This window comes from Triticum urartu, chromosome 6A, assembly GCF_056163025.1.
Source record: "Triticum urartu cultivar PI428250 chromosome 6A, HENAU_Tu73, whole genome shotgun sequence".
Lineage (NCBI taxonomy): Eukaryota > Viridiplantae > Streptophyta > Magnoliopsida > Poales > Poaceae > Triticum > Triticum urartu.
The window spans coordinates 601381056-601405607 of NC_141878.1; the positions used below are offsets into that span (position 1 = coordinate 601381056).

The window sequence follows — 24552 nt, forward strand, 5'->3', positions numbered from 1 at the left end:
TCAATAACCAATAGCGGGACCTGGATGCCCATATTGGCTCCTACATATTCTACGAAGATCTTTATCGGTCAGACCGCATAACAACATACGTTGTTCCCTTTGTCATCGGTATGTTACTTGCCCGAGATTCGATCGTCGGTATCTCAATACCTAGTTCAATCTCGTTACCGGCAAGTCTCTTTACTTGTTCCGTAATACATCATCCCGCAACTAACTCATTAGTTGCAATGCTTGCAAGGCTTATAGTGATGTGCATTACCGAGTGGGCCCAGAGATACCTCTCCGACAATCGGAGTGACAAATCCTAATCTCGAAATACGCCAACCCAACATGTACCTTCGGAGACACCTGCAGAGCACCTTTATAATCACCCAGTTACGTTGTGACGTTTGATAGCACACAAAGTGTTCCTCCGGTAAACGGGAGTTGCATAATCTCATAGTCATAGGAACATGTATAAGTCATGAAAAAAGCAATAGCAACATACTAAACGATCAAGTGCTAAGCTAACGGAATGGGTCATGTCAATCAGATCATTCAACTAATGATGTGATCCCGTTAATCAAATAACAACTCTTTGTCCATGGTTAGGAAACATAACCATCTTTGATTAACGAGCTAGTCAAGTAGAGGCATACTAGTGACACTCTGTTTGTCTATGTATTCACACATGTATTATGTTTCCGGTTAATACAATTCTAGCATGAATAATAAACATTTATCATGATGTAAGGAAATAAATAATAACTTTATTATTGCCTCTAGGGCATATTTCCTTCACATAGATGGTCGGGCGAGAAGGCCTGAATGATTAAACGCTGAAGCAGGTCGGCTACAATGATGAAGAGGTATGCTGATAGCGGGTCACCCTACAACTCTTTGTCATCAGTATGTTACTTGCCCGAGATTCGATCGTCGGTATCCTATACCTAGTTCAATCTCGTTACCGGCAAGTCTCTTTACTCGTTCTGTAATACATCATCCCACAACTAACTTATTAGTTGCAATGCTTGCAAGGTTTATGTGATGTGCATTACCGAGAGGGCCCAGAGATACCCCTCCGACAATCGGAGTGACAAATCCTAATCTCGAAATACGCCAACCCAACATGTACCTTTGGAGACACCTGTAGAGCTCCTTTATAATCACCCAGCTACGTTGTGACGTTAGGTAGCACACAAAGTGTTCCTCTGGCAAACGGGAGTTGCATAATCTCATAGTCATAGGAACATGTATAAGTCATGAAGAAAGCAATAGCAACATACTAAACGATCAAGTGCTAAGCTAACGGAATGGGTCATGTCAATCAGATCATTCAACTAATGATGTGATCCCGTTAATCAAATAACAACTCTTTGTCCATGGTTAGGAAACATAACCATCTTTGATTAACGAGCTAGTCAAGTAGAGGCATACTAGTGACACTCTGTTTGTCTATGTATTCACACATGTATTATGTTTCCGGTTAATACAATTCTAGCATGAATAATAAACATTTATCATGATATAAGGATATAAATAATAACTTTATTATTGCCTCTAGGGCATATTTCCTTCACGTCGGTCTCGGTGTCTAGCGAGAGAAGAGGGGGAAGAAACAATAAATATTTAAGCAAGCAGGTGCATAGCGATGCATGACATGACAAGTATCAGCGCGAGGGGTGCCCTAACGCGGTATTAGGTGATACCGGTGAAGGGGGATAACATCCGGGAAAGTATCCCCGGTGTTTCGCGTTTTCGGGCAGGGGAGCCGGAGGGGGAAAGTTGCGAGTTTGATATGTTAGGGGGGTGTGGCGGATGAACGGGCTGCGTATCCGGGTTCGTCTCATCGTTCTGAGCAACTTTCATGTTGAAAATATTTTAATCCGAGTTACGGATTAAAAGATATGATTTTCTAAAGATTTTATTAATTTCTGGAATCTAATTAATTATTTAATTAATTCGAAAATGAATTAATGACATCAGCATGATGTCATGCTGACGTCAGCAGTCAACAGAGTTGACTGGTCAACCTGACCAGTGGGTCGCACTGGTCAGTGACACATTTTAATTAAACAGATTAATTAAACTAATCAAAATTAATTAAGGGGGTGGGCCCCACTGTCATACTAGTTAATTAACTAATTAACAATAGTTGATTAGGTTAATTAATTAGTTAATTAATTAATTAATTAATTAATTTTATTATGTATTTATTATTTTTTAATATTTTTTTTATTAAACGTTCTGGGGCGGCCCCACATGTCAAAGGCCCAGAGGGCCTTTGCGGGTGTGCAGGTTACGGGCGCAACCCGAACGGGCAGGGGCGCTGGGCGCTGCGGGCGCCCGATCGGGGGAACCTCGGGAGCTGGCCTCGGGCACGGCCAGCGGCGCGGCGCCGGCGAGGCAGAGCGCAGCCGCGGTGGGGGCAGCGAACGGCGGAGGGCTGCGAGAGGAGGTGAGGCAGCGAGGGGGGGCGCGGCTGCAGGCAGTAGTGCAGCCAGCAGGAGCGGGTGGCTGCAGGTCGGGGCGCGGCCATGGCCTGCAAGCAATTTGAGCAGTGGGCACAGCAGAGGAGCGCGGCTGGCGATGCAGTGGCGTCGACGAGTCGGCGAGGTGCAGGAGAAGGGCACAACCACGCGTGCTCGAGGGCGCGGGCGATGGGTGGTGCGGGCCGGGACGTTGCAGGCGCCCAGGTGGTGCGCATGTGCGCGGTGGACGGCCAACGGGCGTGCAGCGTCGGGGGTGACCACGGGCGCGGAAGCCGGACGGTGCCGGTGGGCGCGTTGTGGGGGGAAGAGGAGAGGAAGCGGGGCTCACGGCGGGTCGTAGGGACTAGGCAGCGGGCGTGAGGAGGGCGACGGGGACGAGGCGTCGACGGAGAGGACGACGGGGTCGACGCGGAAGCAGGCCGACGGGGAGGCGGTCCTGCGAGGCGGCGGCGTCCTAGCGTGGGGGGGGCGGCGAGCTCCGGGCGCCGGCGTCGGGGACGGGATCGGGCCCTCCCGATCCAGATCCAACGAGAGAGGGGGGAGTGGGCGATGTGGGGGAGTGGGGAAGTGGGTGGCTCGCTAGGGTTTCGGTTGGGTAGTGGGGGTTATGGGGGAAGCAGGGAGAGGTGGGCCGTCCTGGTTCGGGAGGCCAGCTGGGCCGATTGGCCCCATTGGGCCAGGGGGGTTGCTCTCTCTCCCTTTATTAGTTTTCTGTTTTTGTTTTTCCTTTTTATTTATCTTATTTCTTTTCTGTTTTATCTTATTCCTCATTTTATTTTAGTTTGTTAAAGTAGAAGAATGATCCCTAACTTAGTACTACCACTAAACCCACTGCAATAAAAAGTTTAACACCTAAATAGAATAGTTTAACATTTTATTAATTATAAAAGGCATTTCAATAATTGTTTTGACTACTGTTTTATTCATTCTAGAGTATTTAAATTTTTTATATAAGTGTGGTTTCTCCATCATAATTATCCATGATTTATTTGAATCCACCCGAACATTTAGTTTTAATTTTTGAAAACTTTTATTGTTTGCCTATATTTTATATTTTAAATTTGAATCGTTTTTGAACTAACTCGAGTTTATCAATAGTAACCGAGGTGACATGGCACCATTAGCAGAGGTTTACTGTAGCTTAAATATCCGGGCGTCACAGTCAGGGCGCCGGCCGCGCATCGGGGCCCATTGGTCCCGAATCGTTTGACACCTTTGGTCCCGGTTCCAGACACGAACGGGGATCAATGGGCCTCACTCTTGGCCCAACACCTTTAGTCCCGGTTGGTGGCTGGAACCGGGATCAAAGGTCAGTCTTCTGTCCCGGTTCTAGCCACCAACCGGGACTAAAGATAAGCCTATAAATATCCCCGCCCCTGCCCGCTCACTGCTTTGTTTTTTGGCCGGCCGGCGTGTGCAGGTGTGTGTTGCTCTAGCTCTCACCTCCTATGTACATGAGGTTTTCGATGAAATGCCCGAGCCACACTTAAGCTTTCTCCTCTCCAAGCTCCATTTCCCTCAAAATTTGTCTAAGTTTGGCGGTCCGTCCTGTCCTGTCCCCGTCCTCACCGTTGTTGATCGCCCGCGCCGATCTCGTCGCCGGCACCACCGTGGTGAGCCTCTTACTCTTATGTTCTTTCTAAAAGAAAAAGATTCTTACTTGTATGATTTAGATAGATATTTGTATAATTTTCTTACTTTTATTATTGTTTATTATTATATAGTGCCATGGTTTTGGTATCCGCCCCCGTCGGCCCTCGTCCTGTCTATGATTCGGATGTGGTATATTATCTTTTATAACTATTTGTTTCATTTAGTGTCTATGACAATTATGCCGACCAACGTGACATAGATGTTTTTATCTAGGAGGTATGTGAACCGGAAATTCCAACCGACCCACTTGTCGAGAGGTTAGTTGATAAAGAAAACAATTACTTGAAGAAAAACTTGAAAAGAATTGAGGATGAGAAGATGGAATTGGAGTTGCATGTTGCCGTTGTCGTCGATGATCACAAGATCAAGATGGATGCAATGCGCTTGAAGATTAGAAAGATTAGAAAATATGCCATTCATACTGAGGCTTGGTATCATTATGCCGTTGGATCAATTGTTACCTTAGTTGCGATTTTGATCGCATTTGTTGTTGCATTTAAATGTTTTACATAGTTTCAATGTATGTTTTAGTTAGATGCTCTAGAGCTATATGTTGTTCAATGAGAACTATGTATGAATTTTATGTATTTATTTTTTCAGTAATAACATTTGATCATTACTATACTTTGGTTTTAATGTGATGATGAACTTCTATTAATTTGGTCACTTCTCTATTCATGATGTTCTGTAATAGTTTTTGATACACTTAATTATATAATGCACGCAGATGAACCGGCAATGGATGTATGGTGACACACGCACCTCCGAGTACATTAAGGGCCTACATAATTTTCTCGAAGTGGCTGAGGCAAACAAACATAAAGGTTTTATGTATTGTCCATGCCCTATCTGTGAGAATACGAAGGATTACTTTGACTCGAAAACCCATCATGTCCACCTGCTTGAGAAGGGTTTCATGCTACACTATAATGTTTGGACCAAGCACGGAGAAAGAGGGGTTATGATGGAACACAACGAAGAAGAAGAGGATGATGACAACTATCCCCCCCCTGAATACGGTGATGCTGCAATGGGGGAAGTTAAAGATCAAGAGGAACCAGACGATGTGCCCGATGATGATCTTCGCTGGGTCATTGTTGATGCAAAGAGACAATACCAAAGTGAAAGGGAGAAGTTGAAGTTCGATCGTATGTTAGAGGATCACAAAAAAGAGTTGTACCCAAATTGCGAACACTACAAGAATCTTGTTAATCCATGACGGATTTGTCCCATCACAGAACAATGCAAAACCGTCAAGGAGGGCGGTCCATGACGGATTTGGAATCTGTCATGTATATCGCGTTATAATTGGACAACTGCACTACCATGACGGATTTTGGCCATCACCGAACAATCCATAGGCCCGGCCCGGTCCTCTATGACAGACTAATCCATCATGGATTGACATAACGTTGTACCAACATGGATCTGACATGGCATCTACGTGGACCTGATGTGGCATCTTGCATAGCCATTGGCCTAATTATTTCTATCTAACCAGGCCCATTATCTCATTTAATTCAATACAATCCATGATATTCATCCAACGAGCTACAACACAACCCATTACACATATTCGAACGAGTTTTCACAACCCAATTAATTTCCATTGAACAGGGCCATAATTTGACCCATTTCATAAATTTTCATTCAATAATTTCACCAAGTAAAGGTCATTTACATCCAACATCTGTTCACACGCCCCTCTTACAAATTACATGTCATTACACAAGAAGTATACAACATTGTGCAGACCCTCTTAATCATCAAGTTCACCTCTGCTACTCAAACTTTCTTTGTAGCCCTGACCAAGGAAACCTGTATAACAAACTTAGATTCTGTTACAAAATAGCAAGTTGATTACAACAATAGCAACAGTAGTTATTATCATCTGAACCATTGATACGTCTCCAACGTATCTATAATCTTTGATTGCTCCATGCTATATTATCTACTGTTTTGGACTATATTGGGCTTTATTTTCCACTTTTATATTATTTTTGGGACTAACCTATTAACCGGAGGCCCAGCCCAGAATTGCTGTTTTTTTTGCCTATTTCAGTGTTTCGGATAAACAGAATATCAAACGGAGTCCAAACAGAATAAAATCTTCGGAAACGTGATTTTCTCACCGAACGTGATCCAGGAGACTTGGACCCTACTGTAAGGGATCAAAGAGGTGGTCACGAGGGTGGGGGCGCCCCCCCCCAGGGCGTGCCCCCTGCCTCGTGGGCCCCTCGGTGCTCCACCGACATACTCCTTCCTCCTATATATACACACGTACCCCCAAACGATCAGAAGAGGAGCCAAAAACCTAATTCCACCGCCGCAACTTTCTGTATCCACGAGATCCCATCTTGGGGCCTGTTCCGGAGCTCCGCCGAAAGATGGCCGTCATCACGGAGGGCTTCTACATCATCCTAGCCCCTCCGATGAAGTGTGAGTAGTTTACCTCAGACCTTCGGGTCCATAGTTAGTAGCTAGATGGCTTCTTCTCTCTCTTTGAATCTCAATACAAAGTTCTCCCCCTCTCTCGTGAAGATCTATTCGATGTAATCTTGTTTTTGCGGTGTGTTTGTTGAGACCGATGAATTGTGGGTTTATGATCAAGTCTATCTATGAATAATATTTGAATCTTCTCTGAATTCTTTTATGCATGATTGGTTATCTTTGCAAGTCTCTTCGAATTATCCGTTTGGTTTGGCCAACTAGATTGGTAGTTCTTGCCATGGGAGAAGTGCTTAGCTTTGGGTTCGATCTTGCGGTGTCCTTACCCAGTGACAGAAGGGGCAACAAGGCACATATTGTATCGTTGCCATCGAGGATAACAAGGTGGGGTTTATTTCATATTGCATGAATTTATCTCTCTACATCATGTCATCTTGCTTAAGGCGTTACTCTGTTTTTAACTTAATACTCTAGATGCATGCTGGATAGCGGTCGATGAGTGGAGTAATAGTAGTAGATGCAGAATCGTTTCAATCTACTTGTCATGGACGTGATGCCTATATACATGATCATGCCTAGATATTCTCATAATTATGCACAATTCTGTCATTTGCTCAACAGTAATTTGTTCACCCACCGTAGAATACTTATGCTCTTGAGAGAAGCCACTAGTGAAACCTATGGCCCCCGGGTCTATTCTCGTCATATCAATCTCCATCACTTTTATATTGTTTTGCTATTTACTTTGCCTTTACTTTTTTACTTTGCATCTTTATATCAAAAATACCAAAAATATTATATCTATCAGATCTCACTCTCGTAAGTGACCGTGAAGGGCTTGACAACCCCTAATCGCGTTGGTTGCGAGTAGCTATCGCTTTGTGCAGGTACGAGGGACTTGAGCGTGGGCTCCTATTGGATTGATACCTTGGTTCTCAAAAACTGAGGGAAATACTTACGCTACTCTACTGCATCATCCATTCCTCTTCGGGGAATACCAACGCAAGCTCAAGACGTAGCAACCATCATTCTAATTTCACATTATTCTAAAATATATATACAAAACTACTATGTGCATAGCAAATCTATATAGAAAAGGCCTAACCATAAAATGTAAACCTCTTATGGAATCAAACCTGACTACTACTGTAATGTAGTGCACAAAAATGTTAACTAGATAAATAAGTGCATACATAAGCCACTCTTCTTACCACCATATTGATAGAGATCCAACAAGCCATTGATTAAAAAGGCATAATCATGCAAAAATCGTGGTGCATTTGCTGGACCATTGGGATAACTATGATGCAACCTTTTTGAGCTTGTATCATAGAGTTTTTCCTTTATAAAGTTTGCTGCCTTTTCTGAAACTAGAAGATATTCTACTACCTGCAAAAATATCCACAAATATGTACAATCAAGAAACAAATTTATATGATACAAACAAACACATTCATGTAAAGCCGGTGAAGACAAAAATCTAGTAATTCTTGTATGACTTTCTAATATAAAAGACTGTAGGAATTCTCGTACACTCATTCAATGTTCAAAACAAATACAAAAAATCTAGCACACGCCACAACACATGAAGGGGAGATAGCCTTTTAGACCTGATACAAAGCAACATATACACTGCTGCAGAAGAGGTCCATACACAACATCATGGTGTTCTCGTAACATAATGGACAGTTCAATTTAACTTTTTGAAACAAATGCATGGGCATGCATTCCTAGCGATTAGGTTTGAACAAGTCCAACATGTGTAGAGAACAACTGAGCAAGAAGAATAAGCAACAAAGTATAGAGTACAGAATGGCCATGGATCTCCATTGTTTATGGTGTGGTTACAACTTACGACTAGTCAAAATAGTAAATAGGTGCCATGAATATCTGAACTTATCAGTTTGAAAACAGTTCCAGTTTGTTACTTTCGCCCATTCTTTTTCACCTGATTCCAACTGCACATAGTTCAGTTTATTAGATGACTAAAATGCTTTGGCAGGTGCTAAAATTATACAGAATTGATCAACAATTAAATACTAAGGATAACTCGACTACACTATATCCATATATCTGAGTGTATGACTTGATGTGTTGAAAAAAGATTTAGCCTGGATAAGATGTGATAGGAAGCACCAACTGGGAATAATAACATGATCTGTCCAAAATTATAACAAACATTAGATATTTGTAGATGGCTTACAATTTTTCCTAGTCTTGTAGGGAACTAAAATACTTTCCTTCCATGCTTATACTAATCTAATGCAAGTAGGTCAGAATCACGTGAAATACAAACCAATCAATAGTTTCCATGTATTCTTCAGTCATACCCAGCAAAGCAAATAACGTCCTAGTTACAGACAGAGGACTTGCATTCTTGTAGTCAGGTTCAGCTTGAATAGATGCAGAAGAGTAGAATATATGTATGAATGAAATTCTTATTAGTTGTTGCATTTAAGGAAGTGATGCATATCTTCTATGCTTGTAGTCAGGTCCTAGTTAAAGAAAGAGGGCTTCCATGCTTGTAGTCAGGTTCAGCTTGAATAGATGCGAAGACTATGCACGTTGTATGCACGTTGGAACAACAAAAAATATAGAAATTGTATGTAGAAATATTGATGATAAATCACAATAATTGTGTACAATCAACCATGTTGTAAACATGACCACCAGATCTAAAAATATATTATATACTCTACACGAAAGATGATTGCAACAATTTTGGGAAGCTGATATAACTTAATATCAAATGAATGTACACCACATTTTCTTCTATGAATTAACTATGCTAACCCATGTAGTACTGCTACAATAGGATCGTGGCTATATGATATCTTGGTCAACAGATGTATGTATCAATCAAAACTCAAAAATGTTGGAATAAAGTATCAGTTAATGAGTGCATACCATTATTCCCTTGCTAGTGAGCATGCATTATTAAAGGTATTAGCTTAATTGGCCTTCAGTTTCAGGCCGCCAACATCATTCAGAGTGTGCTAATGAAATAGGGGTGTTTAGATTCATGAGTTGTTGAGCTAGCTCGACTTGGACGCTTCCATTAACTGGTCACTTGTCTCCACATATTTGTTGGTTGACACCAGCAGCCAACAATCGACATCACCGTCGTACATCCACTTCTCCGCTATTCCCTATCAAATCAAAAACTACAATATTACTATGTGAAACAGGCTACAATGTGCATATTAACCAAGAAAACTACCTCGGCAAAAGAAGTGAAATATATATGTATAAGTGATGTGCATATTAACCCAGAAAATTACTAACTACAAAATACTTCCTTCAATTTCCCTCACTGTACAGGAACTTGTTCAGGTATATACAGATGAACACGCTTCAGTCAGTCAACGCACATTCTACCAAGAAAATAAGATGGCAGGGGGAGAGGGAGATGGGATTTGGGGTGTTCACCTGGGCAAGAGTGGGCCTCCAGTGGTTCAAATGCGGTAGAGGAGGTTGCCACGGGCTACATATCCGGAGACGCGACAGAGGAGGTTGTGGTCGCCGCCGTGCAGCCCAACGCGAGTGAGCGCACCGAGCTAGGCAGAGCCATCCAGGAGGTGTAGAGGGCGCGATGGGGCGTAGTGCGCGACAGAGCAGAGCCACCGGAGACGCGCCGACGATGGAAGTGAAGCCATAGTAGAAACCCTAGCCACTGGAGAGGGGTCGCGGGGCGAGCGCCAAAGACCGGGAGCTGCGGATCCTGCCGGCCTGGAGGAGAGAGTGGTCGGAGACCAGCTCTTGTGTGTGCTGCGCCATGGTGGACGTCGCCGGAATCAGCGGACGTTGGCTGCGTTGTGTGGGTTCATACGAGAGAGAGAGAGAGAGAGAGAGAGAGAGAGAGAGATTGTTTGTGAGATGGATGGGTGGGTGGAGAATGCTGCAGATCTGGAAGCTGCCCAAGGTGAGGAGGATAGGACCGTCGACGAGCTGTTGGAGGGAAGCGAGGAGGTGGGTTGCGGCGGCACTGTGCGGGGGTGATGGGGAATCGGGAGGGGCTGCGGGGAAGGAAGTGAGGATGAGGGTTAGGGTTAGCTTTTTATATATGTAAAGGTTATGCGGGCTTGGGCGGGCTTGCGGGGCTGTACCACGCCATCCAGGACAGTATCTGAAAATGTCATCAAAAATCCGTCGTGGATTAACAGGTTTCTTGTAGTGGAAGATGACAACACAAAGCTCCGTACCACACTGGAATTGCTATAATGGAAGGCAGACAATGGTGTACCTGACAATGAATTTGGGAAGCCACTAAAAATAATGAAGAAGACGCTTCCAAAGGATAACGAATTGCCCGACAATACGTACGAAGCAAAGAAGGTTCTATGCCCTCTAGGATTGGAGGTGTAGAAGATACATGCATGCCCTAATGACTACATCCTCTACCATGGTGCGTACGGGGATTTGAACGCATGCCCAGTATGCGGTGCATTGCGGTATAAGATTAGGCGAGATGACCCTGGTGATGTTGAGGGCGAGCGCCCCAGGAAGAGGGTTCCTGCCAATGTGATGTGGTATACTCCTATAATACCACGGTTGAAACGTCTGTTCAGAAACAAAGAGCATGCCAAATTGATGTGATGGCACAAAGAGGACCATAAGAAAGATAGGAAGTTGAGAGCACCCGCTGATGGGTCGCAGTGGAGAAAAATCGAGAGAAGGCGGGCGACTTTGCAGGTGACGCAAGGAACGTATGGTTTGGTTTAAGCGCGGATGGCATTAATCCTTTTGGGGAGTAGAGCAGCAACCATAGCACCTGGCCCATGACTCTATGTATCTATAACCTTCCTCCTTGGTTGTGCATGAAGAGGAAGTTCATTATGATGCCATTGCTCATCCAAGGTCCTAAGAAACCCGACAACGACATTGATGTGTACCTAAGGCCATTAGTTGAAGAAATTTTACAGCTGTGGAATGGAAAAGGTGTACGTGTGTGGGATGAGCACAACCAGGAGGAATTTGACCTACATGCGTTGTTGTTTGTAACCATCAATGATTGGCCTGCTCTCAGTAACCTTTCAGGACAGACAAATAAGGGATAGTACACATGCACACACTGTTAGGTGACACCGAAAGTATATATTTGGACAAATGTAGGAAGAATGTGTACCTGGGGCATCGTCGATTTCTTCTGACCAACCATCAATGTCGAAAGAAAGGCAAGCATTTTAAAGGTGAGGCAGATCATCGGAAGAAGCAGGCCCTCCGTACTGGTGATCACATACTTGATATGGTCAACGGTTCAAGTAGCCTTTGGAAAGGGTCCTGGAGGACTATCTGTTTCGAATGACGCTGAGGTACGCACACCCATGTGAAAGAAGCAATCTATATTTTGGGACCTACCCTATTGGAAAGACCTAGAGGTCTGCTCTGCAATCTACGTGATGCACGTGACGAAGAATTTTTGCGTGAACCTGCTACGCTTCTTGGGCATGTATGGGAAGACAAAAGATACACCGGAGGCACGGGAGAACCAGCAATATGTGCACGAAAAAGACGGCATGCATCCAAAGCAGTATGAAGGTCCTGCCAGCTACGCTCTTACCAAAGAAGAGAAGGAAATCTTCTTTTAATGCCTGCTCAGTATGAAGGTCATGTCTGGCTTCTCATCGAATATAAAGGGAATAATAAATATGGCAGAGAAAAAGTCCTAGAACCTAAAGTCTCATGACTGCCACGTGATTATGACGTAACTGCTTCTGGTTGCATTGAGGGGGCTTCTACCAAAAAATATTCGATTAGTCATTGTGAAGCTATGTGCATTCCTCGATGCAATCTCTCAGAAGGTAACTGATCCAGAAATCCTACGAAGGTTAAAGAATGATTTGGTGCAATGTCTTATCAGTTTCGAGCTGGTGCTTCCACCATCCTTCTTCAACATCATGACGCACGTCCTAGTTCATCTAGTCGACGAGATTGCCATTCTGGGCCCTGTATTTCTACACAATATGTTTCCCTTTGAGAGGTTCATGGGAGTCTTAAAGAAATATGTTTGTAACCGTGCTAGGCCAGAAGGAAGCATCTCCACGGGCCATCAAACAGAGGAGGTCATTGGGTTTTGTGTTGACTTCATTCCTGGCCTTAAGCCGATTGGTATCCCTCAATCACGGTATGAGGGGAGACTGACTGGAAAAGGCACGCTAGAAGCGGACTCAATAATATGTAGGACAGGCATTCTTGGTCTCAAGTACACTACATAGTTCTACAGAATTCAACCTTAGTGACCCCGTATGTCAATGAACACAAGAATATTATGCGATCCAAACACCCGGAGCAGTGTGATGACTGGATTACATGTGAACACATCAGGACTTTCGGCAGTTGGTTGCAAACACATCTCATGGGAAACACCACTGTTGCAGATGAGTTGTACTCGTTGGCCAGTGGACCATCTTCGACTGTATTGACTTACAAAGCATACGAGATAAATGGGAATACATTTTACACGATCGCCCAAGATCAAAAGAGCAGCTACCAAAACAGTGGTGTCCGCTTTTATGCAGCAACCAACAGGGGAAATGACATATATTATGGTTACATATATGACATATATGGGAACTTGACTATGGACATGATTTTAAGGTCCCTTTGTTTCGGTGCAAATGGATCAATCTGTCAGGAAGCGGGGTACAGGTAGACCCACAGTACGGAATGACAATAGTGGATCTGAACAATCTTGGGTACACAGCCGAACCATTCGTCCTAGCCAATGATGCGGCAGACGTTTTCTATGTGAAGGACATGTCTACCAAACCGAGAAAAAGATAAGATAAGAAAGCGAATACATCATATGATGAGCCAAAGCGCCACATAGTTCTTTCAGGGAAAAGAGACATCGTGGGTGTGGAGGGCAAGACAGACATGTCTGAAGATTATGAAAAGTTTCATGAAATTCCTCCCTTCAAAGTCAAAGCTGACCCAAGCACCCTGTTAAACGATGAACACTATCCATGATTACGGCGCAATAAGCGAGGGACACACATGAAGAAAAAGTGATGAATTTCTCTGCAAAACTATTCTGATGATTGCTTTGATCTAGAATATCACTGCAGTTACATGTCAAGAAATGAAATGCCCTTTTGTAACAGATGAGTTTTCATGTGAAACCCTGATACTTCGAAAGAGATTGTCCATTTTGTACATGAAGTGCATCCAGTTTTTGTCGTAACCCTCTCAACTTTTTAGCACATGCTATGTGGGTGAAATGATGATACCATTCCAACTTTCAACCTTTTCAGAGTTCATTTGTAGCGCTTTTCAATTTTAGGCTCATTTACCTAAAAACAATCAGTAAATGCATGAAAAATACCAAATGAACTCGGAAAGGGTTGAAAATTGATGTTGTGGCTTTGAATGGTGCATTTTGAACACACAAAAAGTCTGGAGTTAAAATAAGTTCAAAAAAAATGAAATCCCTTTGTAACAGATGATTTTTCATCTGAAACCTTGTTACTTCGAAAGAGATTGTCCATTTTGTACACGAAGTGCATCCAGTTTTTGTCGTAACTCTCTCAACTTTTTAGCACATGCTATGTGGGTGAAATGATGATACCATTCCAACTTTCAACCTTTTCAGAGTTCATTTGTAGTGCTTTTCAATTTTAGGGTCATTTAGCTATAAAAAGTAAATGCATGAAAAATATCAGATGAAGTCTGAAAGGGTTTAAAATTGATGACGTGGCTCTGAATGATGCATTTTGAACACATAAAAAGTTTGGAGTTAAAATAAGTTCAAAAAAATGAAATCTCTTTGTAACAGATGAGTTTTCGTCTGAAACCCTGATACTTCGAAAAAGATTGTGCATTTTGTACACGAAGTGCATCCAGCTTTTGTCGGAATCCTCTCAAATTTTTAGCACATGCTATGTGGGTGAAATGATGATACCATACCAACTTTCAACATTTTTAGAGTTCATTTGTATGCTTTTCAATTTCAGGGTCATTTAGCTAAAAAATCAGTAATGCATGAAAAATACCAAATGAAGTCAGAAAGGGTTGAAAATTGATGATGTGGCTTTGAATGGTGCATTTTGAAGACACAAAAAGTCTAAAGTTAAAATAAGTCCAAAAAGATGAAATCTCTATGTAACAGATGAGTTTTCGTCCAAAACCCTGATACTTCGAAAGACATTTAGATATTTGCATGACACTAAATATATAAATACATTATAATACACTAAGTACCACGCCTTAATTTATCAGTGAACGTATTCTGACAGATTTGTGAACATTTAGGATATTTGTTCAATGTCCCAAACTAAAATAATCATTCAGAAATAGGTCTTCGGTTTAGCACAAAAAATAACATATTTAATGATAATGATTTTTATTATTTTGTACTTGCAAAAATCTTGATGCTCACATTTGACACTTTTTAGCATTGACATACAAATATAGCAAATTGGAAAATATAAACACAAATTTAGAAATATATCATACTAAAAAGTGTACTAGTAATCAAATAACATATAATTTGCCGCAGATTAAGTAAGTTATAAAAGTAATATAGTTTATATAAACAATTGTGAATTTTGTAATGTTATTGATCTCTTATTTTATCTAGAACTATATACTTGACAGATGACGGAATTTCAATTAGTTTTCATTCAACTTTTATGAGCTAATAACAAATCAAAAAAGTATGTATTTGTTTTACCATGTATATCAATGTTTCAACTATATGGACGTCAAAATTTATCAGAAGAATATTTAACAGATTGTAAACCTAGTCTTCCTAACAGTGTAACTCGATTTTGTTAAAATTGAAAAGATTGAGATATGTGCTTAAAACTTGGAGCACGGGCCTTTCTCGTTTAAAATTCTCATTCAAAACTAATAGTGTGTTATTAATGGACCGGATAATATTGAGAACCTTAGGGCCCTATTACCCTTCCAGCAAATTTTAGAAAAATTCACAAACAACATGTCTTGAAACTGTTTGATTAATTATCAAAAGCAGTACAAGAAGAAAAGATGCAATGTCAGGTTCATTCGACTCGGGAAAGAGAATACTGAAATAGTTTCATTGCAAACTTAGCACTGCCTGATGGTGCAAAAATTAATGATCATGCTCACAAAGAAGGAATTCTCCAGAATTATTTTAAAGATAAACTTGGAACCTCATCTCCTCTAAACCAAAAAAAACTGATCTCAAGTCTATTATACACCGAATTGATGGTCATGAAAGTTTATTTGTCCCATTCACCAGCAATGAAATTGACGAGGTAGTCAAAACAATGTCGTCAGACGGGGCACCAGTCCCTCATGATTTCTCGAGTCTCTTCATTAAAATGTGTTGGCACATAATTAAAGAGGAGACCTACCAGGTTTGTCATAATTTCTACGATCACACTCTTAATATCGAAAGCATTAATATCGGATATATTACTCTTATCCCAAAAATCACCCCCCCCCCCGTTCCAAACATGCTTGGACCAGACCCACATTCATGTATGTGTTCATAGTTGCAGCATGGTCTATATGGAAAGAAATAAATTCATTCTCAAAAGAACCCCCCCCCCCCACACACACACGGTTCATGGGTTGGTAGATTCAAAAAGGACTTTGAGCTACTTAAGTATAGAGTCAGACTTGACCTGGAGAAATATAGTTCCTCCTTAGCCCAATAAACAACCTAGTGTAAAACATATGTATTCTGCCACCCTTGGGATGGGCCAAAGTCCCTACCACTTGTAATTTGATGTAAACTGCAGCATACACTTTTATCTTCTCTAATATATAAGACTGTAGGGTATTCTCTTACAGTCACTTACAGCTCAAAATAATATATTTCTTGACGGGTAGACTAGACTCTGGTTGACTACGGTCTATACAAGTGCAACCGAAGTGTCCTAAAGTGTTTCTGGTTTGTACCCAGAAAGGTCATCTAAGAAAACCAAACATACATAGGACAACAAGTCTTAGGCCTACATTGACAACAAAAAAATGAGTAATAAAAATTCTGAGGATGATAGCTCAAATTGTTTGAAATGAAAATCAACAAAAACAATATTAATTATGTTAAACAGAAGCACAGAAAATGATGATCAATTACTGCATGAAATTTCAGAAGTACCAAATGTTTAAAAAATATGTTCACTGGCAGCATAAAACACAACAACAACAACAACTTTTTTTCACTTACTAACCTTATAATGAGAAAAGGAGCAAAAACTACACAAGACAATTACAAAAAATCCTTAGAAACCTAGGTGCAAACATTTTTTATTTAACAAAAAAGTAAAACTTGAGAACGCAAAAGGGCAAAGTACAATCACAATAAAAAAGTAAAAAATGCAAAGGAATTAAGAAGTGAGAACACCACCACCACGGTAAAAGAACAAAGAAATACAATTCGTTGTACTCTTTGAAACTATAGATTAGGATAACTAAAATTACCAATGAAGGTTATTGAAAATCAGTAAATGAATATCAACACGCGATCCAGCTATTGAAAAAACCGAATGAAGCCCAAAGGAGTTTAGTTGACTATGAATTAGCAATTCGGTACTTATTTTGCAACAATAATTCAAATCCATTATATTGGTTTATCAGAAGTACAATGCACTGAAACATATTAATAATTACATCGAAGTATATGGACCATCAAACTACCATTGGCACCGCCAGAATGAGCCGCCAACGCGTTAGTTTGACCATAAATTTTTTAATAAATAAAAGGTGCTATATCACAAAAATTTATACCGTGAGAAATCCCTTCCAAATAAAAATTCAATAGTATCTTTTTGTGGCATACGCTTATATTTTGGTAGTCATACTGATGGTCCAAGTTTGCCAAACTCGAACGGAGGAACTAGTTGTCTGTAAAAGCAACTAAATCAAAAATTAATGTAGGGACCTTGTTTCAAAAGAGTATGGCATTTCACATCAAGTCCATGCTGATTCCGCATTTCGCATCAACAGTAAATTTGATTAAAAAAGTACGAAATCTGAAATTTCTTGGCATGAAAAATTCTTGAGTGTTCTAGGGGGTGCAATATTTCTTCGAGAAACTTGACATCCGAAGAGCTCTGGAAAAAAAGTGGACCAAAATGTCTATTTTTGAAGCTTTCTTGGAGAGTCGATGTTGTTTGTTTTGTCTAGAGCTCCTGAGTTGTCATTTCCCTATGAAATTTTGGACCGACCTGCGACAACATCTAAGCATCCTTGTTTTAAAAATAAATTATTTGATTCTCTTTAGAAAACAAAAATATTTTTTAGGGGTTAAACCAAGCTTTATTAAAAAAAATTGATATGCTCTCCTCGTAGCAACCCACCACCGTTCCCTTCTCTGGGCTTCCGTACGTGGACTTGATGTCTGAGCAACAGGCCCATCCCGTCCAGCGGCCCATTTGGGGTACGAGGCCCCCCAGTTTTTCTACGTTCCTTTTCGGTTTTCATTTTTTTCTTTTTAATTTTTTCAAATTGCGAAAATCTTGTAAATTCGTGAACATGTTTTAAAATTTGAACTTTTTTGAAATCATGAACAATTTTCAAATTCATGAATATTTTCTGAAAATCACGAAAATATTTTTTACAAGTTAATAAAATAAGTAAATCATGAAAATTTTATGAAATTCATAAAAAAATTGATATAGTGAAAAACAATCAAATTCGTGAACATTCCTTCAACTGTGAACATTTTTTGAATCAGCAAAAGTTTTTTTGAAAGCATGAACATTTTTAATTTGATGAACAATTTTAAAATTCATGAAGGATTTTTTGAAATAGTGAAATTTTTTCAAATACGTGGACATTCTTTCAACCGTGAACATTTTTTCTGCATTTTCAAAAGTATTTTTAAAACCATGAACATTTTTCAAATTTGATGAACACATCTTAAATTCATGAACACTTTTTAATTTGAGAAAATGTTTTTGAAATCGTGAACATTTTTTAAATTCGTTCAATTTTATGATATTCTGAATTTCTTTGTTAAAAGTGCACATTTTTAAAATTTTGGAACTTTTTTAATCGCGAATTATTCAGATAGAAAACCTAAAACCTGAAAGAGAAAAGAAAAACGAAAAAAATAGAGCGCTCGGGCATGGGCCGCCGGGGAGCGGACGGGTGCGCGCTACCGCTCCTCCCAGCACCCGACGCGCCATATAGGAGGTCTCTGCTAGCATGACCGCTGTGAGACATCCAGGATTATCTCTAAAAATAGACAATCAAGTGATACATTATTTATTTGATTTACTGAGAAGCAAAACCCACCAGGTGCTGAACAGACACGACAGGACAAAATCTCATATGAAATGCTTGTCTCAACAAATACTAGATCCCAAGGATCATCTTTTGTCTCTTTTGTTTCCATACAACCAATTCCCATCGTATATCGTTGCGATGACCCGACAGCCCAACACGACTCTCATTCATAAGCACGCTGGATATCTAACTAAATGCCATGACAACAGATAGCAGCGCCGATATTGCACATCTCACAGATTCACAGAATGACTATTCTCGCAAAAAGGAAAATAATGAATGCTCTGAAGATAGTTCAGGGAAAAAGAGAATACTCTGAAGATAAACACCTGCCGACCAGTGTAATCCCTTGTGCACTTCAGAGTAGTCTTCATCTTCAGAGTGAAGTGCACTTGCCTTAGCCAATTAGGAGTGTTCACTGCAGTGTAAATGATGAGGTTTACGCAGCCAGTGTAATAATCCCTTGTGTACTTAAACACTACTGGCGGGGAGAGTTAGCGTCGCCCACTATGTAAATGCATGCAACTCTGCATTTTGTCTCAAAAGAACGCATGCCAGTTATTTCAGATAAAGAGCAATGCAACTGTTAAAATTTGACTGTAAAATGTAAATTCATCCAACCATATCACACCTAGAGCAGCACATGAGAGACGCTAACCATGATTTCACTAGACAAGCACATCAAGGCTCATACGATTTCTAATTGACAGGAATTTAAAGTAATACATGCCCCTGGAGCGTCCTCGCTACATTCAGGCTAAGGGTGCGTCATGCCTCTCTCAAACTCCAGCACTGAGATGGCTCCTTCAGGGGGCTACCTAAACAGCACATCTAAGGACGGGTGCTAGCGAGCGATGGCGGCACTCGGTTACAGACTCAGTCGACGAACGCTGACTTGTAGTGGGGCACCTGGTTACAGGCTTAGTCGACGAACGCTGACTTGTAGTGGAAATCGTCGATGGTCGAGTAGATGTGCCCGACATCGACGTGGTAGTCGATAGCCTCCCTGCATATCAGAGGTTAAGCTTTATTAGCCAGCAGCAATACATCATCGTGTGTCCGGGTTCAAGAGAGGTAGAGAGATGGGCTTACTTGATCTTGAGTACTGGTAGCCTGAACCGCTTGGCAATGTCATCCACATGAACGCCATGGTCACTCTCGCTGTAAAATTAACCAGGGTGTTTAGAAAGGATGAAAAATAAATCATCAGTGATGTAAAAATGAAACAATATGCAGAGTTAGGACAGGCAATGGACCAGGCTTTGGTGGCATAGATGCCAAGCAGAAAGACAAGCATCCTACAAGGCAAGGAAAGGAAGGAATGGTGGATGCACAACTCACATGTTTGCCGGTTCACGGAAGACATTCAGCACCTGCGTGTAGAAATCTGTCTCTGATCCGTTTGTTCCACTGGTCACTGGTGCCTGCAGGAATGATTGAAATAAATGATAACTGACACCAGGAGAGTTGTATTGTTTCATCCATTCAAGCATTGCAATCACAGCTTACCAGGTTGGATTTCACAGAGGGTGGAGTGGCCGCTTCGCTCAATCTGTTGGAGAATGGAGTTCCCACAGAAGAATTGGTGTGCGCAGGACTGCCAACCTACAATTAACCATGATTATAACAACCATTTAAACCAGGTATTCTTCTAACAGAGGACAAACACATAGTTCCCATGGGAGTATCCGCATCGAACATTGGTACTACAATGATCAGGAGCATACCTTTGATTTTGTGTTCTCTATGTGCATCCGTACACACTGAATGAAATGCAGCGTGACCTCGTTGTAATCAGTTATAGGCCTGAGATGGAAAAGTTATATCCAGTTAGCAAGCTTCAATACATCAGATCAGTGGAACAAGACCATAATATTTTTGCAAATAAATACCTGACTGCAAAAGCCGTAGCACGCTTCTTGTCCTGAACTCCCTTGAGGCTACCGATGACAGCAACGTACATACCATTCCTTTATTAACAAAAGAAGTATTAGAAAAGGGTGGTGATCCTTCAGAGAGGAAGGCAGTAACTTTCCTCAACAAATAGTGATTGTGTATGCAGGACAAGCAAAAAATGAAGGTTACAAGTAATACGTACTGAATAGCAGCAGTTTCAGCAGAATCTGCAGAATCATTCACCCTGTAAAACATATCGAAATTGACAAAGATGTTAAACTGATACCTATTGCAGACAGCAGATGCTATCAAGTATGATCAGCCTCGAAGCTCTTTTCTAAATCCTAAAATAGTATTACAAATCATGAGCTTGTAAAAGTACTAAAAGTTAATGATGGCATAAACTATACTTAACCACAAAGGCCTTCACAAAACAGGCCAATGTTAGGCTGCTACCATAATGAGCCTAATGACAGCATGTCAGATATTTTATACTATTCCCAACAGCCACATTTTCTTTGCTAATATATCATTAACTAGCAAAAGAAATGTATACTTATATATTAATCTTAGCCAAAGTTAAGGACTGAAAATGTAAGCATTTTACAGTGATCTATCTACCATATGTTAAATGGGTGATTAGTCAGGGATGGTAAGATATTTGCATATTTCCATTATTGGACTGCTTGCACACTGATAAGAGCAACTATATTCCTAGTGAAAACTGAACCTACGGTTTGACAAATCAAACAACAGCCAGCAATGACAACTGAAGCACATGAGATCTTTTATATTCTCAAAGGCAGCAGAAACTATAATAATATCTCATTAGTACATGAATCTCAATAGTACAAATATATTATGCTTAGCCAGGGGTAAGAATTGAAGTGTTTCACAGCAATATACACCCCCCCCCCCTAATAAGCAATGCCTTTCAAATGGTTGATTTGTCAGAGATGGTAAAGTAATTGCAGATCCCCACTATTGAATTGCTTGCATTGTGATGAAAGCCAAAGTATTTTAGTGATGTATATTGGTAGATTATGCTTGTCAGGTGCTACAGACTGCAAATTTTAAGCGTTTACAGTAATTTATCCCCCTGCGATCCCTCAAATAACCAGAGATACCAAATAAGTTTACTAATTTAGCATGTTAAGCCAGCTGCGCTGACAAAAAAAATCAAGTGTTTCAGAGTAACATATCACCAAAATACAGTAGTTAGTTAGTCAAATATGGTGTCTATGAACTTGCAAAGTTGCAATAGTCAACATTATACTGACTCGAAAATAAATCAAGCATTTCACAGTAATATATTCCACTAATGTCCCTCCCTCAAATGGTTAATTAGTGAGAGATGGTAAAGCAATTGCACTTTTCCCACAGCCAACATCCAGCAATGGCCACAGGAGCACAAAGGTCTAAACCTGTGTCCTAAACCACATCTGGAACTCAATTACTGAATTAATCTTGCCCTGTCGTACCAACAGCCAACAGTATTTCTATCTATTAGTGAAGATTGAAGTCGCAGCATTAGACAAATCCCACAGCCAACATCCAGCAATGGAATCCAAACAAAAGATGCATCTGGAACTGAATTAAAAGTTGGAGATTTGCCGAGATGCGCTCACCATCTGATGAAGTCGATGCGGCCGGTGCCGTCGTCGAGGGTGAAGGAGACGTCCGTGTTCCGCTCCGCCTTGCCGCTCACCATCCCCACGAGCCTGACCTGCAGATCCCCCAGCCCAGGCCACGTCAGTCCCGACGAACAAGCAACCGAGGAGAAGCGCAAGGCGGGTGGGCCCTCACGTTGGCCGTCTCGACGCCGTCGACGACGAAGGGCGCGCCCTTCTCGCCGGTGCCGGCCAGCTGCGCGTCCGCGATCTGCTTCACCGTCAGCGGCATCGTGCCCGACGCGCCCCGGAACTGCGACGCACAACCGAGAGATCTACATCAGGAAACCGGCAAGGATCCGGCTCGCAAGAAAGCGGGGACGGAGGAGGGGAGGAGGGCCGACCTTGTTGGGGGTGGAGTCGGCGGCGGCGTTCTGCGACGCGGTGAACTGCGACGGCGAGAAGGCGTCGACCTGGCTCGAGAACATCATGGCTGCTGGCCCTCTCTCCGGTTTCCTTCCCCTGCTCCGCTCTGCTCTCGGCTTGGCCGGACGGATGGATCTCTTCTGGCGGCGGCGGCGGCGGTGGTGGTGGCGTCTGGCGGGGAGGGGATCGGAGGAGGCCGGGAATAAGAGGGGCGAGCGCGGGAGATTCGGGGGGAAATGCGCGGGAAATCCACCTCGCTTCCCGCCAGTTCTCGGTCCGGCGGGCTTTGGCCTTCGTTGTTGGCTGACAGGTGGGTCCCACTGCACATGAGTCAGCTGCCAGCAGCCAAACCTCAAAAAAAAAAAAAACTGCCAGCAGCCGGTAAGTTAAAAAAATGTTTACTATGTAAGGGTCAAAAAGAGTTATAACCAAATATTCCATCCTTCCCAAATATAAAGCGTATAAGGATCTCTTTTTTTTCTAAAGGATGGAAGCCATATATTTGGGGCGTCGAAATCTTCTTCTTCCTGCACCCACCGGCGACGTGCCGTGAGCAAACCTCTCATACCATAGCAGTACCACTGTATTGTTTGTTTGGTATTGGAGTTACAAATATATTTTCTATACATTTTGTCAGGTTAAAAAAAATGATCCTACGATAAAATATGTACGCCTTCTGTATTGGAAACATTCAAGCAAGACTTTCAGGTTAGAAAATATGTTTATTATGTTATGTTAAAAAGAGTCTTTTGCATGTATATAGAATAATAATGCTAAAAGGTACACCGTGTTACAAAATAGAAAAGTCTACTATCTTGGGATGATTTTGTGCTTTGAGGAACAATATAAGAAGACATATTTTTGTTCTTGCAAAAAAAAGAAGAAAAAATGTTTATGTTGGCAATATTAAACCAGGCAAGTAGTCTTCAATTGTTTATGCTGGAATTATTTGTTTTGATCATTTTAATATACAGAAGATATGTGTATTTCCTCTCAAAACATAAACGAAATTTATTGTAATTACAGAAATATAAAATCAGCCTACACAACATTCGAGCCCAGCGACAGATGTTCTTCATGGAAAGCCCAATTAGTGATTATTCCAAAAGTGCTGGACCAGTGTCCACCTCCCAGCCCAGTTAAAGTGGAGAAGCCCATAGAGCGTCTGAACAAAAATGCTATCGGATTTCTGCGGGAAACCGGTAACAGAAATTCTCTGCGAAAATAGGATTATCGCCAAGATAAAATGGAGGTGAAAAATAGGATTTGGTATTGTTTGTTTGGTATTGGAGTTACAAATATATTTTCTATACATTTTGTCAGGTTAAAAAAAATGATCCTACGATAAAATATGTACGCCTTCTGTATTGGAAACATTCAAGCAAGACTTTCAGGTTAGAAAATATGTTTATTATGTTATGTTAAAAAGAGTCTTTTGCATGTATATAGAATAATAATGCTAAAAGGTACACCGTGTTACAAAATAGAAAAGTCTACTATCTTGGGATGATTTTGTGCTTTGAGGAACAATATAAGAAGACATATTTTTGTTCTTGCAAAAAAAAAGAAGAAAAAATGTTTATGTTGGCAATATTAAACCAGGCAAGTAGTCTTCAATTGTTTATGCTGGAATTATTTGTTTTGATCATTTTAATATACAGAAGATATGTGTATTTCCTCTCAAAACATAAACGAAATTTATTGTAATTACAGAAATATAAAATCAGCCTACACAACATTCGAGCCCAGCGACAGATGTTCTTCATGGAAAGCCCAATTAGTGATTATTCCAAAAGTGCTGGACCAGTGTCCACCTCCCAGCCCAG

The 24552-nt window shown here is 41.2% G+C and overlaps 1 protein-coding gene across 1 annotated transcript; it reads right to left on the bottom strand.

Annotated features, from left to right (window-relative positions):
* Positions 1-19362: 19362 nt before the first annotated feature.
* LOC125515619 (replication protein A 32 kDa subunit A) lies at positions 19363-22983 on the bottom strand. The gene is made up of 10 exons (XM_048681129.2): positions 22705-22983; positions 22497-22613; positions 22319-22416; positions 20893-20934; positions 20687-20764; positions 20522-20600; positions 20304-20399; positions 20136-20218; positions 19887-19955; positions 19363-19800 (listed from the first exon to the last, which is right to left on the bottom strand). Exons 1-10 carry the CDS (start codon positions 22789-22791, stop codon positions 19716-19718), a joined length of 834 nt encoding a protein of 277 aa, XP_048537086.1. The 5' UTR covers positions 22792-22983; the 3' UTR covers positions 19363-19715.
* Positions 22984-24552: the final 1569 nt, after the last annotated feature.